Genomic DNA, 18,839 nt, shown 5'->3' with positions numbered 1-18,839 from the left:
AGAGAAAAGCAATTATTCAAAAGAAATCCAGTCTCTAGAACACATATTAGATTTAACAATGGTGTAATCTTTTGGAGCCAGATATGAATGACTTTAATTTAGCACACGATCCAGGACAGTGCAGCCCTTTGCCGTGGGCAGTTCATTTCTCGGACCTGTGTTTCATGGAGACAGTGATTTAAACGCTGGTGCTGGTGAAGCTACTGTGTTTTCCCAAATTCTGCAAATCATCGACATCTTTTAAACAGAGAACTCTCAGTAAATATGCTGTTATGAAATTCGTAAGAATTGAAAGTTTTCTATCTGTCCTTGATAATAGTACATTGTTATTTTCTTATCCAAGGTATAAGTATTCAAAATTAAGGGAGCCTATATACTACCAAATTCTAAGTATTCATAGATTATTTATTTTCAAAACTATTGCTCTGAAAATAACTTAGTTCTTTTGTTACAGGAGATAACTGCAAGACCAATGTGTACAACAAGATGAAAAGCATGCTTTTAGATTTACAAAAACAAAAATATATCACGCAAGACAATGAAAATCCTAATGGTGATGACGTGTCTCGGAAGAAGCTGTTGGTGGATCAAATGTTTAAATATTTTGATGCAGACAGTAATGGACTTGTAGATATTAACGAACTGACTCAGGTATGATTAATGATTAAACCAACAACCTTAAATGTAAGGCACACATTACATTTATATTGTCAGAATTAACTCTGATAATAAAATATATATTTTTCTATTTTATTAAAGAATATAGGAATATAGTTAAAAATCAATAGCTGACTACTTTACCAGAAATATTAATTTCAAGTAGCAGTTCTATGATGTTTACAATTTAAAAGAGAAATCTCCCTAAGGTAGATATTTATACCTTAAATATCTAAAGGAGTTTACAATCTTTCTATCTTATGTACATTATCAAATCTCTCCTGATGCATCCTCGAGCCCCTGTGACATGAAATTTCTGTCAGTCTGTGAAGGCTGGTTTGGTCTCAGAGACTGTTAAACCGGCCAGCTCACATCACTAGCGCACTGCACATCTCTGATGGAAGAGGCAAGATTTGTTCACGTGCCCCAGTGCTTTTCACCAAATGCAGATCAATTATAATGTATTCAATATGGTTTTAATATTAGTCCATTTTATCAATATCATTTCTTGAAAATAGAAGCTATATGAAAAATTATTAAAGAGAAGACTTAGTAGAAGGTCTTTCTTTTGAACCATTTTGGCACAAAAGAGTTGCCCTTGTGTGTCACTGAGCCCTGATTGCACTGTTACATCCAGGTATGTACGGGAATCTAACTCTTTATGATTAGTAAAGGAAATGTAATTAGAGAACACAAATTTTCTCCAAAAACAAATACAAGTTCTAGGGAGTAATGGAGAGAAGTCAAATTGGGGTGATAGGAAAGTTGCAATGGAACTGACAAACTTTGTCAGTGTCTTGATGGCCTGGTGAAATGGTGTGCGTGGATTCCATTCCTGATCTTAACAGTGACTGCAGACCGCAGGGGCGGGGTGGGGGGCAGTTTGCGTGACGTCATGTCACGCATCCTTTGTAGTTAAACAAAGCTTGCTTAAGAGAGCCGACCTTATAGAACAACAGCCTCAGTCACCACGTGTCTCTACAGTTTGGAGCGTTATTTACTTATAAACTTTGTATCACAGTTGCTTCATGAGTAACTCTTTGATAGTCTCATCACCTAGATTAAGCAAAATTGGTGTCGTTTTTATTCATACATGTTCGCGGAACATAATGCTGGTACCGTAGTGTGGAGCTGGTACATGTACAGAGCACATCTTCATAAGTCTTCTGGCCCTGCCATTCTCCTGTCTCCTGTGTGTCTTTGGCTCTCAGTCCCTGTCCCATAGACTGTAGATCTATCCTTTCATTTCCTGTTATCGAAATATTTTGATTTTCATTAATACTTTGAATTTATCTTATAAGAGAAACCATACATTATTTAAGCTCATGTGTCTGGTTTAGTTTATTTAACATTATGGCCTCAAGGTGCACTCACTACAAATGACTGTTTATCTTTCTTTATGGGGTAGCAGTACTTCATGGTTTATAAATGCCAACTTTTAAAACCCATTCTTCTGTTGATATATATAAGATTGTGTCCAAGAGTTAATTATGACTAAGGCTACTATATAGAGTATCTATATATTACAGTGATACTATCTTTAATCCTATTGGGAAGCCATCTATAAGAGAAATAGCTGGGTCAAAGGGAATTCCTATTTTTTTGTTTTGTCTGTTTTTTGAGAATCCTCATTTTGATTTTTGTAGTGGTTAAACTGATTTATGTTCCAACCAACAATATAGAAGGGTTCCTTTTTCCTGTAGCCTCATCAATATTTACCAATTTTTGATTTCTTTATGATAGTTATTCTTCCTGGAGTAAATTGGAAGCACAATGTTATTTCAGTTTCTGTTTGACAGTGACTAGTGATTTTGAACATGTTTTCATGTATTTGTCTGCCACTTGTATCATGAGATGTTTCTATTCATTTTCTTTGCCCATTTTGATTGAGTCTTTTATTGAGGGGAACTAAATGTTTGAGTTCTTTATATATTATAGATATTAAACCTTTGTCCAAGGAATAGCTGCCAAAATTATCTCTCATTCTGTAGGATGTCTCTTCTCTCTGTTGGTTGCTTTCTTTGCTCTACAGAAGCTTTTTAATGGGATATGATTCCATGTTTTAGGTCTTCATATAATCTGCTGTGCAACTGAATTCTTTTGAGATAGTCCTTGACGGTGTCTATGTATTTAAGAACTTTACCTATTTTGTCTTCCAGCTGATTGACTCTTTTTGTTTTAACATGAAATTTTTTATCACTTTGACTTTACTTTAGTGCATGGAGAAAGGTGTGGGTCTAGATTCAGTCTTATGCATATGGAAGCCCGTTTTCTCAGAACCACTTGTTACACGGCTGTCTTCCCTCCAGGAAGTGTATTTGGCCCCCTGTCAAAAGTCAGATGGCTGGCTTTGTCTGGAGGTGGTTTTGTATTCTTTTCTGTTCCAGTGATCTACACATCTGTTTTTTGCCAATGTCGTTGCCCTTTACCCACTGCAGCTTTTCGATGTAACTTGAATTCCTGGGTGGTGATGCCTCCTACTTGGGTCTTGCTGCACAGAACTGGGTTTCTTCTGGCTCCATATGAATTACGGTTTGTTTTCTTTAGTTCTGTGAGGAATGCTGTGGGTAGTTTTATTACAATCCTGTAAATCTGGAAATCACTTTTGGAAAAGTGACAATTTTGATAATATTGATTCTGTATTGTAAGAAAAAGGTATATGTTTTTATTTTCTGACTTCCTTTTCAATCTCCTTTTTCTTAGTGCTGTTGTTTTTGTTTTAGAGGTGTTTCACCTTTAGTGTTTAAATTTTTCAGTAATATTGTGAATAATATTGTTTTCCTAATTTCTTTCTTGGTGAGTTCATTATTGGGGTAGAGGAACACTATGGATATTTGGGGGTTGATGTATCCTGGTGTGCTACTGAATTTGGATATTAATTGTAGGACTCTTTTTGTGGATAATTTTGGGTCTTGTATCCAGAAGCTTGAGTTATATGCAAATAATGATGAAGTGGTCATTATCTATACATATCCCTATTATTTGTTTCTTTTGTTTGATTGCTATGGCTAATGGTACAAGTACTACATTATACACAAGTGGTAATAGTGGTTCTTCTTATATTTTTTCCTAATTTTACAGAGAAAACTTCCAATTTTTCATGTATAATATGATATTGGCAGGAGGTTTGTCACAAATAGTTTTTATCAGATTAATATAAGGTTTTCATATACTTATTTTCTTCATGATTTGTATCATAAAGGAATTTTGGATTTTGTCCATGGTCTTTTCTGCATATAATGAGGTGGTCATGTGATTTTTGTTTTTGCTTCCGTTGCTGTTATGTCTTACACAGTCTGATTTGCATATGTTAAATCATCCTTACCTCTCTGGGATAAATCCTGCCTGATGATTTTTCTTATGTTCAATAATTCATCCTACATTCATTCAGTATTTACTAGTAGATTTTAAGAAATTTAACAGTGCATTTAAAGTAAAATTATGAGATATTTTAATTACAGTATCTGTTTATATATAACTCGATTTCTCAAGAGTAAAACTGTTTTGAAATTTTTATAGTAATAAGAACTGAGTACCTAATTAAATTAATGTGAATTAATAATTAATGTATGTCATCTTGATGTCTGAGTACCTGACATTTTGGAATATGGAATATATTGTTTGTAATTTTGTTATTTTAGTTACTTTTTGTCTTGATTACATTTTTTCTTTGTTATTGTGTCTGTACCACTGTAGTCATTGGTCGGACCAAAGTGATCTGGGAAAGTCTAATAGTTATCATACAGCCAGGATCTAAGTCTAAGGGTGCTGTTGATCATCAGGACACAAAGTGAATGCAGATCACCCATACATCACTGAAATATCTGCCACAGGTAGATTTGTATTATTTCACTAGTACTGTGGTCATGAGGTTATACACACTAAATGGTCAAAACAAGAAATTATTATTTCTTTTTTTTTTTTTTAATTTTATTTAAGGAGAAAAGAAAAAAAAGCAGGGAAAGGGTACAAGTTATACAGATTTACAGAAAAAAAATGAACAGTAGGAAATCACTAGTTAATGGATTACATATTGTCATCTTAGAAATAATTGTTCAAGTCACAAAATTAGAGCTTGTAAAGTGGACATTCCATCAATGATACTGCAAACAGTTCTGTTCATTGATCCAATAAAACTCTGTGATATCATTTTCTATCTTATACACTTAAATATACATGCAGTTATATAGTTTGGAGCACTTTCTTTTCTTCTCTTTTGTACCATGACTATTACACATTTTGGGTTTCATTGCTCCCACGGTTCTTATTGCTTTTTTGGAAGAGAGTAAAACCAAATGTGACATAACAGAACAGAATCGGTCAAGTCAAAAGGGTGGACATAATAGATAATGTAAAAACATAATACAAGGTGATCAACAATGGTTACCATAATGCCTCCCGCTATCTCTAATAGAATTGCCTATATCATTAGTTATAATACAATTGAACAAAACAGTAAAGAACAAAACCGACAAAACCAAAACATTGGAGACATTGTAGGTCTTCAAAAGTAGACAAAAGTCAACAAGAATGGGCGTCATAATGAATCTCATTATCTTCACAGCTGATGCCTAAACTTTCGAACCTGATACTATCCAGCAAAACAGAATAGGGGAACATCAGTTAAAAACCAGATGGTGAGAGTAATACAGGGCTTTAAATCAAGGAGATTATACAGAAACCATTGTTCATTTTGTTAGTCGATTCTAAATACTCTGTAATGCTGTCATTCTCTTGAATGGTTTTACATTGTTTTGATATACTTAATGCTACAGTATACGAAGTTGTACTCAAGGATTTCAAAGAAAGAAACAATATGGTAACTACTTTTAGGTTAGGATTATCTGGTGGTGAAACACTATTCTGCTTAAATGGTTATGTTTTGATCTGTGCTGTTTCGTTGTTATGCCCTCTTTTATCTCAATCTCCACTCCATTATTTACTTTTTTATCTTTATCCTTTTAATTAAAGGAAAAAAAATAGCAGGATATATTATAGTAACCTACTTTGACTTTTCATTACCTTGATTTAAAGAAATTATTATTTCAAGCCAGAAGTCCAAAGGGCCATGCTCCCTCCAAAAATTCTGGTGATGGTTTCTCACTGTCTCTGTAGCTTCTGCTTATCTAGCCATTCCTTGCTGTTCCTAAGATTGTGGGGAAGTCGTTCCATTGTTTCCACAGCTGGTAATAGGATGATTTCTCTCTGTGTTTTCTTCACATTGTTATTTTTATACAAACGTGAATTATATCACATTTAGCATTGTCTTTATCCAAAACAATTTCATTCATCTAATTACATCCACCATGACTATTTCCAATTAAAGTCAAATTATTAGGTGCTGATAGCACTTTAAAATATCTTTTGAGGAGTGCAACTTAACTTATAATAAAGTTCATCTACTACAAAGTTTGATCATTTTCCTTTTGCTCAGATACTTTTAATCCATCCTTATTTTATGTGTGAAATGAGTTATTTGAATTCCTCTGAAAAGTCTGATGTTAAACCACAAGATGCCTCTGGAGTCTCATTTGTATGTGGGCCAACTTTTAAGAGTTACATGAAAGCAAGAAACTAGAAAGGTTATGTTTTCTGGCTCCTTTTTGACTTCACAAAGATAACTTGGTTACTTCTTGGTGTGGCAGTTACACACTCATTTTGTTAAAAGCCCACCGTGGGTCACAGGCTGTGGCCAGTGCCATTCACATCAACAGGGAGGAGAGTTTCTTTTACTCTGTGATCTCACCTGATCCCATTCACTTTCTGGATTTTGCCCTTTATGGGTGCTTAAAAATATCTTCTTCTTTGGTTTTGGTTTTCTTTGATGATGTATGATGTGAACTTGTTTGCATGTTTATCTGACATGTATCTTCTTTATCTTTTGACTGAGTTGTTCACTTTCTTATTCTTGAATTTAAGAGCTCTTTGAGCATTTTGGAAACAGTATTTTATTATATGTGTCTTTAGCAAATGCTTTCTCCTATTAGTGATTTATTTTCTCATCTTATTTCATTTTGTGGGGTTGAATTTTTTTAATGTCTATGAAGTTCTGTTATCAAGTATTTCTTCAGATTGTGCTTTTGAAGTTGTAAGTAAACACTCATCACAACCTACCCATTATCATCTAGGCTATTTTCTGTATTATATTCTGTAATACAGAATATATTGTATTTATAGTTTTGCATCTTGAATTTAAATGCATGATCTTGCAGTCATGTTTGGAAAGAGTTCAAAATCTGTGTTTAAACTATTTTCTTTCCATGTACAGATCCAGTTGTTACAGTGCCATTTGTTGAAAAGTTTAACTTTGTCACCTAGTATATTCTAAATGTTTTTGTTAAAACTCTGTTGAATGTAGTTTTATAGGTTTGTTACTAGGCCTTCTACTATGTTCCCTTGAAAAACTCTTTTACTATCTACCAATATTTTGATTACCATAACTTTATAATAAGTCTTGAAGTTGGGTCAGATAACTGATTAAAATTTATTCTTCTTTTTCAATATTGTATTGTCTCTTCTGGATTTTTGATTCTTTGTATAACTTTTGAAATGGTCTGTTGGTAGACACAAAATGACTGTGTGGCATTTTAAGTGGTATGAGATTAAATCTATAGATCAAGTTTGTAAGAACGCTCATCTTGACAATATTGCATTGTTATCCATGAAGATATCTCTCCACTTATTTTGGTTTACTTTCATTTCATTCACTAAAGTTTAATTTTCTGTATATAAACTTACATATATTTGATAGATTACCTTTAACTATTTCTTTTTAAAAGTATTAATTTAAATGAGACTGGTTTTATCACAAATTGTCTGGTTAATTACTGGTATAAAGGAACACAACTGAATTTTGCATATTAATCTTATCACTTTCAAAGTTCTTTCAGTTATTTGCTCCAGAAGGATTTTTTCAGTCCTTTTAGATTTTCTATGTGGATAATCCTGTCATTTGAACAAGGGCGATTTCCTTTCTCCTGTCCTGATCTGCACACCCCATGCCTTATTATGTTAGGTAGGGCTTCACTACAACAGAGAAGAGCAGTGAGAGCAGGTTCTTGCTGTCATTCTGATATTAGTTCAAAAGTTTTGAATTTATCACTATTAACTATGAGGTTAGGCATCAACTATTTTATAGTTACAGATAATCTTTGCTGAATTGAGGAATTATTACTCTATTATAGTATATTAGGTGCACTTATGGTGAATGAGTTGGATTTTGTCAAATGCTTTTCAAACATCCATTCATGTGATCATGAATTTTTTCTTCTTTGAGTTGATATTGATTACATTAATTGATTTTTTTAGTGCTGAGCTCGGTTTGCAACCAGATATAAATACCATGTGCTCATGGTATATTATTTTATGTTTTAGAATGTTAATTTGCTAATATTTCTCAAATATTTTTCTATCTGTGCTCATAAGAAATATCTATCTGTAGTTTTCTTTTCTTGTCTTTGTCTGGTTTAGGACAAGGCCAATTCCAAGATTCCCCCAGGCTGGGATACACTGCCCTTCCCATAAACCAGTCAAAGAGATAAGCAGTAGTGAAGGGCTGGAAATAATTTTCTATGCAGGAAGCAGAGACAGAGAGATTCTGTCATACCCTTGAGGGGATGACAGAAGCTTTAGGGATTTGGAGAGCTGGAGGACAAAGCAGTGGTTGGGAGTTTGGGTACCTGAGACTTTGTGTGGCTGGAGAGCCCAGATAATCATGGATAAGTTGTGGCCTGGCTCTTGGGTATCTCAGTTCTGCCGTACTATGGGAGGGCCTCCAGTGAGGATGTGGCTTGATTCTCCTCATGGCAAAATGATTCCTGGTTTTGGAGGCAGTCTCAGTTTGCATCACAGGGTAAGTGCTCCTGCTTGCGAGGTGATTTCTAAATGGAGAAATCTGGGAGTCTCCTTTTCCTGGAACTCGAGCTGACTGCAGGTTTAGGAAAATGACTAAAGACTTCTAGGCACTGCTCCAACAAATCTGGAACTGGCTTTCATAAAACTTGTCATTGAAGGGTTCCGCTAGTCCCGAAAATTGTTTTAGTTCATTTTGATGCCCTGCATCATTCAGGGAATGAGACATGTCCAGTGTAATTGTGCTAACAAACCTGAGCTCCAGCCTGTAGGCAGGTTCCTAGTGATCAACATGCTTACTTGAAGAGCTGAGCTGAGATCTAACTCAAAATCTTAAGTTGATAAAGGAGATAAATGAAGGCAGAGATGCCGGGCTTTATCCTTCCTTTTGGTGTTCATTAATACCTTCAGGTCAGCCTCTAACTCTCTGTCACAGTTTTGCTTCTTGGAAAATGAAGACCCCATGGAATACAATAAAAAGTATTCTCTTTGCTTCTATTTTCTGGAAAAAATGTATAAGATTGGTATAATTCTTTCTTGCATATTTGGTAAAATTCATCAGTAAATCATCTGAGCTTAATATTTTCTATTTGGGAGGTTATGAATTAGTAACCTAATGTATTTTAGTAGATATAGTTACACTCTATTTATTTCCTCTTGTATAAATTTTTAAAAATTGTATACTTAGGCTGGGGATTTAGCTCAGTGGCATAATGGCCTGCCTTCTAAGTGCTCGGTTTTGAGTTCTATCCCCACTACAAAATCAACAACAACAAAAATTGTAGACTTCAAAGATTGATCCATTTCTTCTCATTTTCTAGTTTGTAGCATAGAGTTGTTCTTAGTCGTCCTTTATTTTCCTTTTAATGTCCACAGTTCCTTCTGCATACGTACATATCCACAAGTCATCCTCCCTTTAGTGAAATATCACTGGGTCTCATCCATCAGTACTCAACTGTGGAGAAATGAAGATTTCAGTGGGCTCAGGGAAAACATTCGAGAAAGTTTTGCTAATTGGTAACACAAATATTTTTTGATATGTATATGTATAAGTTACTTCTATGAAACTTTTAACTTTTAAGAAACTATATATCAAGCATTGTACCCAATAATACATTGGATTGTATTCATAAACTTAGACCTATGTGAAATTCTAAAATAATTTAACTTGAAGGGATAAAAGAGGAAAAGATGTTAGTGGCTTTAATAATTTAAACTACTATTAACAGACTATGAAACATAACTTTAAGTTACTGACAGTTATAAGTACCCTTTAAAAAACATAACTATGATATTTTATAAGTGCAGAATGAAAACTATCTGCATACATTCTGTTCTTCCTCTACATAGTGGCTGATTTTAGTTTATCTTACATACTTTCAAGTAGATGTATAGAACCTGGCTTCCTGGAAGAAAAGACCTGTTTAAAAAAAATGAAGAAGACAGTATTTGCTACAATGAACTGACTAATAATGGAAACAAACTTCACCAACTCATTTCTCCATCATGTAAGAGAGATATGGATGACTATACACTCAGTTCTTCAATTTGATACCAATTTTATGGAGTGGAATGATCCCAAAAATGAGATGCAAATTCATTACTGGGTAAAATTTTAAACATTTGAAAGACTGATGTCTCATAGAACTGACAAAACAGATGGTAGAACAACTGGTAGATCCGTCAGTGACGTTAGAGAAATGAAGAAACAGTAAGATGAGACACGCCTTCTGAAAGATCAAAAGAAAGTGTTTCAGACAGCAGAGGAAGAAGTGGCCACACAGTGATTCAGACCTTAAATTATCTTTCCAATGCTTATGGAATCCTGGTTAAGAACTTTGATTACAGAGCATGTGTTCAGATCACAGCTATGCAACTTACTAGCTGTGGGATCTTTTGTAAGTTACCTAAATTTGCCGAGTCAGGGCTTCCTTAAATCTGAAACATCAATAATAATTAAGCATTGGTCAGTTACATTTGATGTGACAATTGTGGTTTTGAATATGAAAACCTCTTCAAACAGAGCTATCATGCAAAATATTGGAGTTGTTGGCTAAAAATATTTACAAATCTAAATTTTTGTGAGTCAGTGGAATAATAATGGAAATAAAGAGACCATATATGCTGGAGATACCAAGTAGGTTTACACACAGTAAAACTGAATTCAGATTGAATCCTTTCTACACTTTTCCGTTCCTGTTCTATCCACTTATCCAAGATGACGCCTGAATTTTTGACACCTAAAATCTAGTCTCTAGCTATCTCTTAGCTCTAACCCTAGGCTTTTCCTGGGGCTAAAAATCAATTACCATTCAAATCAACATTTTTCCATTTTAACTCCTTCTTTACAATTTGTAAAACCAAGCCCACCATATTTTACAGCTGCCAGCATCTGATGTCCTGAAAATTTATAATGAGCTACAAAATTGAACATTATCAGGATCCAACAAGAGCACCTATCACATCTTTCCCTGTGGTCTCAGAGGAAATAGAAATCCCTGGGCTCTTCCCTCTCCTTCCTTAGTGTGGATTGGACCCAGTTCAACTTCATGCTCAAGTATTTCTGCCTCCCAAGCATAGAGCAGCATGGTAGGGTAGAGTACAACATGAATGCGGCACATAGATCTGTTCACTGTTAAATGTCTTAAATACTGCATGAAAAAAATAAAAATCAATTATATTTAAAGTGTTTTTGGTGTTTGGCTTGGTTGTCTTCATTGTAAAATGACTGAAAATGGTTGAATGCTTACTTTGCTTGTTTAATTCTGATGGTCTGTCACCTTTTCTTGCGTATTTTCTGGGGGACCTTATTAAGGGTGAGGATGAGGCTGAGGGGGAATCCCGAATGGTCCTGCTCTGCCATACAAGCTCTGTGCTGAAGGAAGACTGGAGCTTCTGGCCTTCCTGCTGAGTTGTGATGCAATGTGAAATCTCAACTTTCCCTTCCCTCCAAAATCTAGCTGGCTATCTGAGGTTCACCTTCGCTCTTTGGATTTCCCCTTTTCTATTTTTCCCACAACACTAAGATTTAAGCATTTTTAAAGAATTTATGGTAAAATCTGAACTTTAACAATTTTTCTTCATGTGACAATTTTTCTTCCAGCAACATGCTTCAAACTTGTTTCATTTTCCAGTATTTCTCACTTGCATAAGTGTTCACTGAGAATGTTTGAACAAACATTTAGCAAATTTAAATTTTTGATCACAAGCTTCATGAAGGTATCTTTTCATCTCTCTCAGAAGTTGCATGTATGTCTTTTGTGGTCAGACACTCAGTCACATAGCATAGCAGTTTTTGTTTTGAGAACTTTCGTTATTTCTTATAAGCACTTGAATGTGTTACTTTGGAAATTATGACTCAGAACATGAAGCGCTGATATGTATAGGCTCCTGCTGGCATCGGGGTGCATAGGAAGCAGTCATTGGAGGGGAAGGTTCGGTGACTTCATGTTGTGAAAAAAAGTACAGAGCTCTTATGGGTGGTTTCCATGCATGGCTAGTGAAGTCACTGGAATTATTTAAAGAATAAGACTGCACATAAATATTGGGAACCAGAAGCAAAAGTCATTAATGAATTATGGGATAAATTAGGAAAAAATCTTGTACTTGAACAGTTGAGAGTCAAAGGAATATCCTGTCTCCCTCTCTACTATCTATCTATCATTGGTCTATCATCTATCTCTATCATCTATTACCTATCCTCTATCTATATTTATCCATTTATCATCTATCATCTGTCCATCATCTATTTATTATCTATCTTCTTAATCTATCTAATATATCATTGTCTGTCTTCCCATTTACTTGTTTAGAAAAGCCTGATTTTATAACCAAAAATAATTCACATGTGCCCAGAGGAAATGTTTAGTAATCTGCTACCTTCTTTGCATTGAATGAGAATAAATGTGAAAGTAAAATTAGCCTCCAATTAAATTAATGAAAATTACTAGACCAAAGGTTTTATTAAGGGACAGTCAGACTTTTGTAGTTAGTATGAGGATGAGGAAATTTTTGTAAAATGTTGATGGAAAAAGAGAGATATGTGATTTTTAAAAAAGCAGAATTTCCAGAGTAAAAATGATGCATTTGGGTTTGGAGGAATTGGAAAACAATATAGTGAGTCTTGGACCAGAGACCAGAGAAAAAGTCAGGAAGGAAGGCAGAGAGAATTCCTCCAATTTGTCTTTCAGTGAGGATGCACATCTTGCATGATCTTGCATCTAGCGGCTCCTGACTTGCAAGGAATGCTTTCCAAATCCCCTCACAGACAGCTGGGACAACAGATACTGTTAAATCCAGTGTGTGCTGTGTTCTTTCCTACTCTTGCATGCAGGTGATACAGTTCAATTGACCATCAGCCACAGCAAGAAAGTAACAGTAATACTAATAAACTAGAATGTTGAAAATAAGATACAGACATAGATTGCCAGCATCATCATTCTTGCACTTCGGTACAATTCATTATTAAGTAAAATAGGTTCCTGGCACACTCATGCTGTCAGTGGAGGGTGATAGCTCAGGGAGGAGCAGGAGGCAGGAGTCCATGACCTAACGCTGTGACAAGGATCATTCCTGCCCCGAGATGTAGAAGTTGGACAGCACAGAAGCCATCCTGTCACTCAGAACCGTACAGGGCTTAAAGCTTACTGGATGTTTACTTGTGGAATTTTCCATTTCACATTTTTGGACCACAGTTGACCTTGGGCAGCTGAAGCTATGCCAAGCAAACCCACAGATAGGGAACTTTATTATGTTTGGTCTTGCAGGGGAGATCAGGGAATACACAGCAGGCTTCACTTGGCAGGATGGCGTCCTCAGCTTTGTTAGCAGCCAACACACAGTGCTTGAAGGAAATGATGCTAGCATCTTGGAGAATCTTTTTCTGCCCTTTTCCCACTTGGTAAACATGCATAGAATATAAGCAAGCAAAGTCATTCCCTGTAGAATCTAATTATAAATAAGCAGCTGTACTGAAATATTGTTTTAAATTTTTCTACATTTAGGTTCTGTTGTTTTAAAGCTGATTTGCTTCAGAAATGCACATTAGGATGAAATGTTTTCTTAATATGTATGCATGCCAATTCTTTATTATAATAATAAGTAGTACTATTGTTCACAAAGTTTAGACCATTATGTTACACATATTTGACTTAAAATGTAATTTACTCAATGACTACTATATGTAAATATATTTACAAGATTAAATAAAAAGCAAAAATAAATGAGTAGATATTTTCAAGTTAATAGAAAGGGCATGAAAATAACATATTCACACATTCGGATGTATCAAGTAACTAACTGCCTTACAAAAGGTTAGAATTGTTACAGAGGAGAATAACCACTTAACCTTTATTTTGAATTGATAACGTTAATCATGATTTTGAAGATTTTTTTCAAGGTTCTGATACAGTCGGCATGTTTATTTACAACAAGACTTATGAGAATTTTTTTGTCTCATAGTTGAAAGTCTGCATTTATGAGAAAAACCTATGCAAATTAATGAAGTACTTGTATGGATAGAGAAGGGAGGGCTTTCCAGAGAGTACCCTGTAGGTAGTCCTATTTAGAGACAAGGTAAAGGCGGTGAACAAATTTGTCCAAATAACCCCTTACAAATGAATGGTTGTCGTTTTGTTTTTCATTGTTTTCTTTTCTTTTCTTTTTTTTTTTCAGTTTAAGCCCATAGTGCTGTTAGTTGTACGAAATAAGAAGCAGAAACCAGGTGTTGGTTCAGAGGAACATAGTCAATGCCAATAAGTAGATGCAAGCAGGCTTGGAAGTTATGTTGCCAGTGCTAAAATCTTCAGAGTTGTAACACTAATAATTAGTACTTATTAGAGGACAACTGTCAGTTCATTTTAAGTATTGTTTCTATTATGTAGAGAACACCTGGCATATTACAGTTGACAATTATTTTTAAATGTTCTATGTAGCATCTTGCTTTGGAATTTTAAAATTCACTTAAAAATCTTGCATTCAGGTTTATAGAATTCTTATGGGCTATCTGGGGTTCTTAAAAAATAACATTTTTCCTTCTACTAGTAATTTAATAAAATACCTCTTCAAGTGGTCTTTCAAAAGATTAATATTGGCTATGTGGCTTTTAAAAATGTTATATTGGGTACGTTAGAATATCTAAAAGGAAATGAAGATTTAATTATTCCCATTGACTTCCTTTTCTTAAATACACCTCTCAGAGTATAGAATCATTTATACATGATTGCTATTAAAATTTTTAATAATAATTATTAAAACTGCTCACATTGATTTTAAAGCATTGATAATGTGCAATTATCTTATTGAATTATTTTGTTGCATGTTTTTGGTCAACTTCTAAGGAATAAATCTTCATTACGGCAGGGATTGTGCTATCTTTATTCACTGATTTACCTCTACTACTAACTTAGCTCTTGGCACAGAATTTTAAAGAAGGAAAAAGAAAGAGAAAGGCAAGGAGAAAAGAAAAATCAAGGAAGAAAGGAAGGCAAAAAGGAAAGGGACAATAAGGTGCCAGGTGTATTGGAAGAACTGCTCCTATTGCATGCAGAAACATGCATCTAATACCTGCTGTGTGTATTCCTGTGAAAAGGTGCCTTTATTTTTTGATCTTTAGAGTTTACAAAATCTGTATGTTCCTTTCTGCAAAGAAATAGACTTATCACCCATCCTTCAACTTCACACATGATTCTACTAGACTTCAAAATAGACAGGAGGGGCTCTAACTCTACCACTTAGCAGGGGACACGACATGGGCATGCTGGGTGCAGAAAAGCCATGTGAAAAGGAAGGAGTGTCCACAGGACTTGCATATGGGATGCTGCAGCGCTGTGTGAGCTGATGGCGGCAGGGGACCTCCTGTCCCCACCGAGGGACTCAGTGAGGACCCAGGGGCCTGAGCTGCTACCCTCTGCTGCTTTCCTGCTCATCCTCATAGTTCCTTCACAACAGTCTGCCCAGACGCCAATTTCCTTCATCTCTTTTGAGAGTCAGGAGAATAAGCTTGGTTTCCAAACCGTGCTAGTTCAATAAATATACAGCACTGTAGCAGGGAGACACTATGTGGATTCCCAGTACCCTACACTGCATTTATTTACTCAATTTTACTTCACACAGCCTATCACATGACGTGCATGTATTCCTGACAACACTATGTGTATATCTGTCTAGAGATTAGATAATTTGAACTACAGTTACTAGAATATAAATTCTACATGGAAGCATTTTTATAAAGATCATTAATTGACATATAAAATTGTTCCTATTATGGGGTAACATGATCATTTGATATACGAGTACATTGTGTGATGATGTATGGGGGAAACGTGTCATCTTGAACTTTTACAGTTCCTTGTGAAGAAAATACTCAATGTTCTTTTTTCTGTCTTGTAGTCTACAGTCCATTATCATTATCAATAATCACGTGCTGTGCAAGAGCACAATTACTGTTTTCTTATGCAACTGTAAATTTTTAAAAATCTTTACTCTTTAGAGCTTATGTTTCCTGTTCACGAGTCACTTCATACAGTTAGTTGTTGGTTGCCCGAACTTCCCCTGTGCCACACTCCAGCCTGTCTCCTCAACTCTGGTCACCAGTATTCTACTCTGAGTTACTAGGAGGCAGACGTCTGTGTTTCTGAGTGAGTGAGACCGTGCAGGCCTGCCTGTCTGTACCCGGGTGGTATCACTTAAAGAAATGTATCCCAGTTTCACCCCATTGTAGCACATGACAGACTTTTACCCTTCTTACCGCAGAGGGGTGTTCCGAGGTGTCCATGTACCACCACGTCTTCCTCCTTCATCAGTGATGAGCCATTAGACTGTCTCTGTTTCTTCCCTGTTGTGGGTTGCACTGCAGTAAACACAGAAGAGAAGCTGCTTCTTTGACAGACTGATTTAATTTCCTGTGGAAATATGTATATACAGGAGAGGGATTGCTGCGCTACACGCATCTCTGTTTTTAATTTTACCAGGCAGCTCTGCACTGCTTTCTGTGATGGTTGTACTGATTTAAACTTCAGCCAGCAGGGTGAGGTTACCTTTTTTCCACATCTGCACCAGCACTGGAGTTTGGTGTTTTCGACATTTGGTAATTGCTGTTCTACCTGCAGTGAGGCAACGTGTCATTTCTGTTTTGATTTGTAGCCCTTGATGGTTAATGATATTGAGCCCTTTTCATGTATCTGTGGTACATGAAGTATCTTCTTAGAGAAGAAAGATGCCTTCTTAGACATGCTGCTCACATTTTAATTGGGTTTGTTTATTCATTTTGCTCTTGAATCATTTGTGTCTTTGCATAATCTATATAGTAATGTTTTATCAGAAGTATAGTTTGAAAATCTTTCAAACTTGAGTGTTAGCTTCACTGTATTGTCTTTTTTCCTGTGTAGAAGAGATTTAGCTTGTTGTGATCCCATTTACTTTTGGTTTTGTTAATGTGTTGTGGTGTTCTAGCAACAACGCGATCCTTGACCCTCCTAGTATCCTTGAGTTTTCCCTCTACATGTCCTTTGGTAGCTTCAGAGTTTTGGTTTTCAATCCATTTTAGTTGAATTTTGTATTCCCTTAGAGAAGGGGTTTAGTTTCACTCTTCTGCACATAGACAACTACTCTTCACAGCACCCCTTAGTGAAGGCAATGTCTTCTCTTTTCTGCACATTCTTAGCACTGTTAAGGATGAGTTGCCCCTAGCTGGTTTATTTCAAGCCTCACAACTCTGTTCCATTTGTCTGCACACCATTTTCTGTCACAGTACCATTCCTTTGCAGTTGATGCAGCTTTGAGGCTTTATTTTGAAGTCAGGTAGTGCAGTGCTTTCTGCTTTGTTCTGTTGACATTTGCTTTGGCTCTGAGACATTTTTTTTTTCATTTGCTTTGTGAACAAGCACATTCCCTCATGCAGGTGTGCTGGTGTGGAAGGGGCGGAGTTCTGTATGAACTTCAGGGTTGTTTTCCAGTTCTGTGAAGAACATCATTGGTATTTTGATAAGGATTGCTTTCAACATGTAACTAAAGAAATTTTAACACTAAAGATTTTCATAATCTATAAACATGTGATATAGTTCTGTATTTTAGGGTCCTTTTGAATTTCTTTCACTAGTGTTATTTATTTGTCATTGTAAAGACAATTTGCCTCACTGTTAATATTTCTCCTTGAGTGTGTCTGGTCTATTGTAGCTATTTTAGTTTTCTTGATTTCTTTTTTTTTAAATGTGCTATTCTAGAAATGTGACAGTAGGTTGTATTCTGCATCTATTTGTCTATCATTTCTAAGAATATTTTGGTTCTCTTCAGAATTTTCTTCAAACAAGATTACATTGTCTGCAAACAGTGAAATTTTGACTCCATTTACAATTTGAATATCTTAGTATTATTTCTCCTGTTTGATTTCTATGGCTAGAACTTCAAGTGCTATTTAGAATAAAAGTTGTGAAAGTTATGAGAGGGAGCTTTCACTTTTATTCTATCCTGTGCTGCTAACAAGTGCATGTTGTAAGTGGCCCCTTTATACTGAGGTATGTTCCTGCTCTACCTAATTAGTATGATCTTGCTATACCTAGCTAGTTTTTATCTGGTAGTATTGTGGAATTTTGTCACATTCTATACTGCATCTACTGAGAAGAGCATGTGGGATTTGTCCTTCATTCTGTACACTTGATATTCTGCTTAATGACTGATAATGTTGGGTCACCATTGAATCTCTGGAGCTTAGCTCTTGATCTCCCTGATGGATAATTTTACATGACCTTGGATTCCCTTTGCTAGTCCTTTGTTGCGTATTTTCACCGCTGTGTTCAGAAAAATAGATCTGAAGCTAGCTAGCTTGTTTTCCTTTGGTCCCTCCTTCCTCCTTTTGTTTTCCCAAGATCAATTTTTGCTATGAATGCAAGTGACCCTATAGAATGAGTGTAGAAGGATGCAATTCAATTTTTGGAGTAGAGAAGTGTTGATATTATTCCTTAAATACTTGATAGGATTTAGCAATGAAAGTGTTCAGTCTTGACTTTTCTTTGATGAGGGCTTTTTTCTAAGTGTTATTACTTGTTGATGTGTTGAAGTACTCTAGTTCTTCATTATTCAGTGATGTTAAGGTGTTTATCTCCATGAATGTATCCATGTTTTCTAGGTTTTGAAATTTGTTGACATATAACTGCTTTTAATCACCTATAATTATCCTTTGTATTTACAGGGTGCCAACTGTAATGTGCCTTTTCATCTGTGATTTTATACATTAGTGTTTTCTTCTTTTACTTTTCTTCTTGGTTAGGTGAAGGGTTTGTTCATTTTATGCACCTGACTGGAAGAGAGGGGTATTTAGAGTGTGGTCAGGAGAC

The 18,839-nt window shown here is 35.4% G+C and overlaps 1 protein-coding gene across 5 annotated transcripts in view; it reads left to right on the top strand.

The window, feature by feature from the left end:
• The window catches only part of Fstl5 (follistatin like 5), a 598,962-nt gene that overhangs the window by 290,316 nt on the left and 289,807 nt on the right, over positions 1-18,839 (top strand). For 4 of the 5 annotated variants that reach the window (XM_003476994.5, XM_005006804.4, XM_013140763.3 and 1 more), the window contains exon 5: positions 455-651. The exons of the other annotated variant lie outside the window; for it this stretch is intronic. In XM_003476994.5, coding sequence (XP_003477042.1) covers positions 455-651 — 197 coding nt within the window. The remainder of the gene's footprint in view (positions 1-454; positions 652-18,839) is intronic. 5 annotated transcript variants of the gene reach the window in all.

This window comes from Cavia porcellus, unplaced genomic scaffold (genome assembly GCF_034190915.1).
Source record: "Cavia porcellus strain 051 isolate PalLab524CR breed Dunkin Hartley unplaced genomic scaffold, mCavPor4.1 scaffold_14, whole genome shotgun sequence".
NCBI lineage: Eukaryota > Metazoa > Chordata > Mammalia > Rodentia > Caviidae > Cavia > Cavia porcellus.
This window is presented reverse-complemented; position numbering and strand designations above follow the sequence as displayed.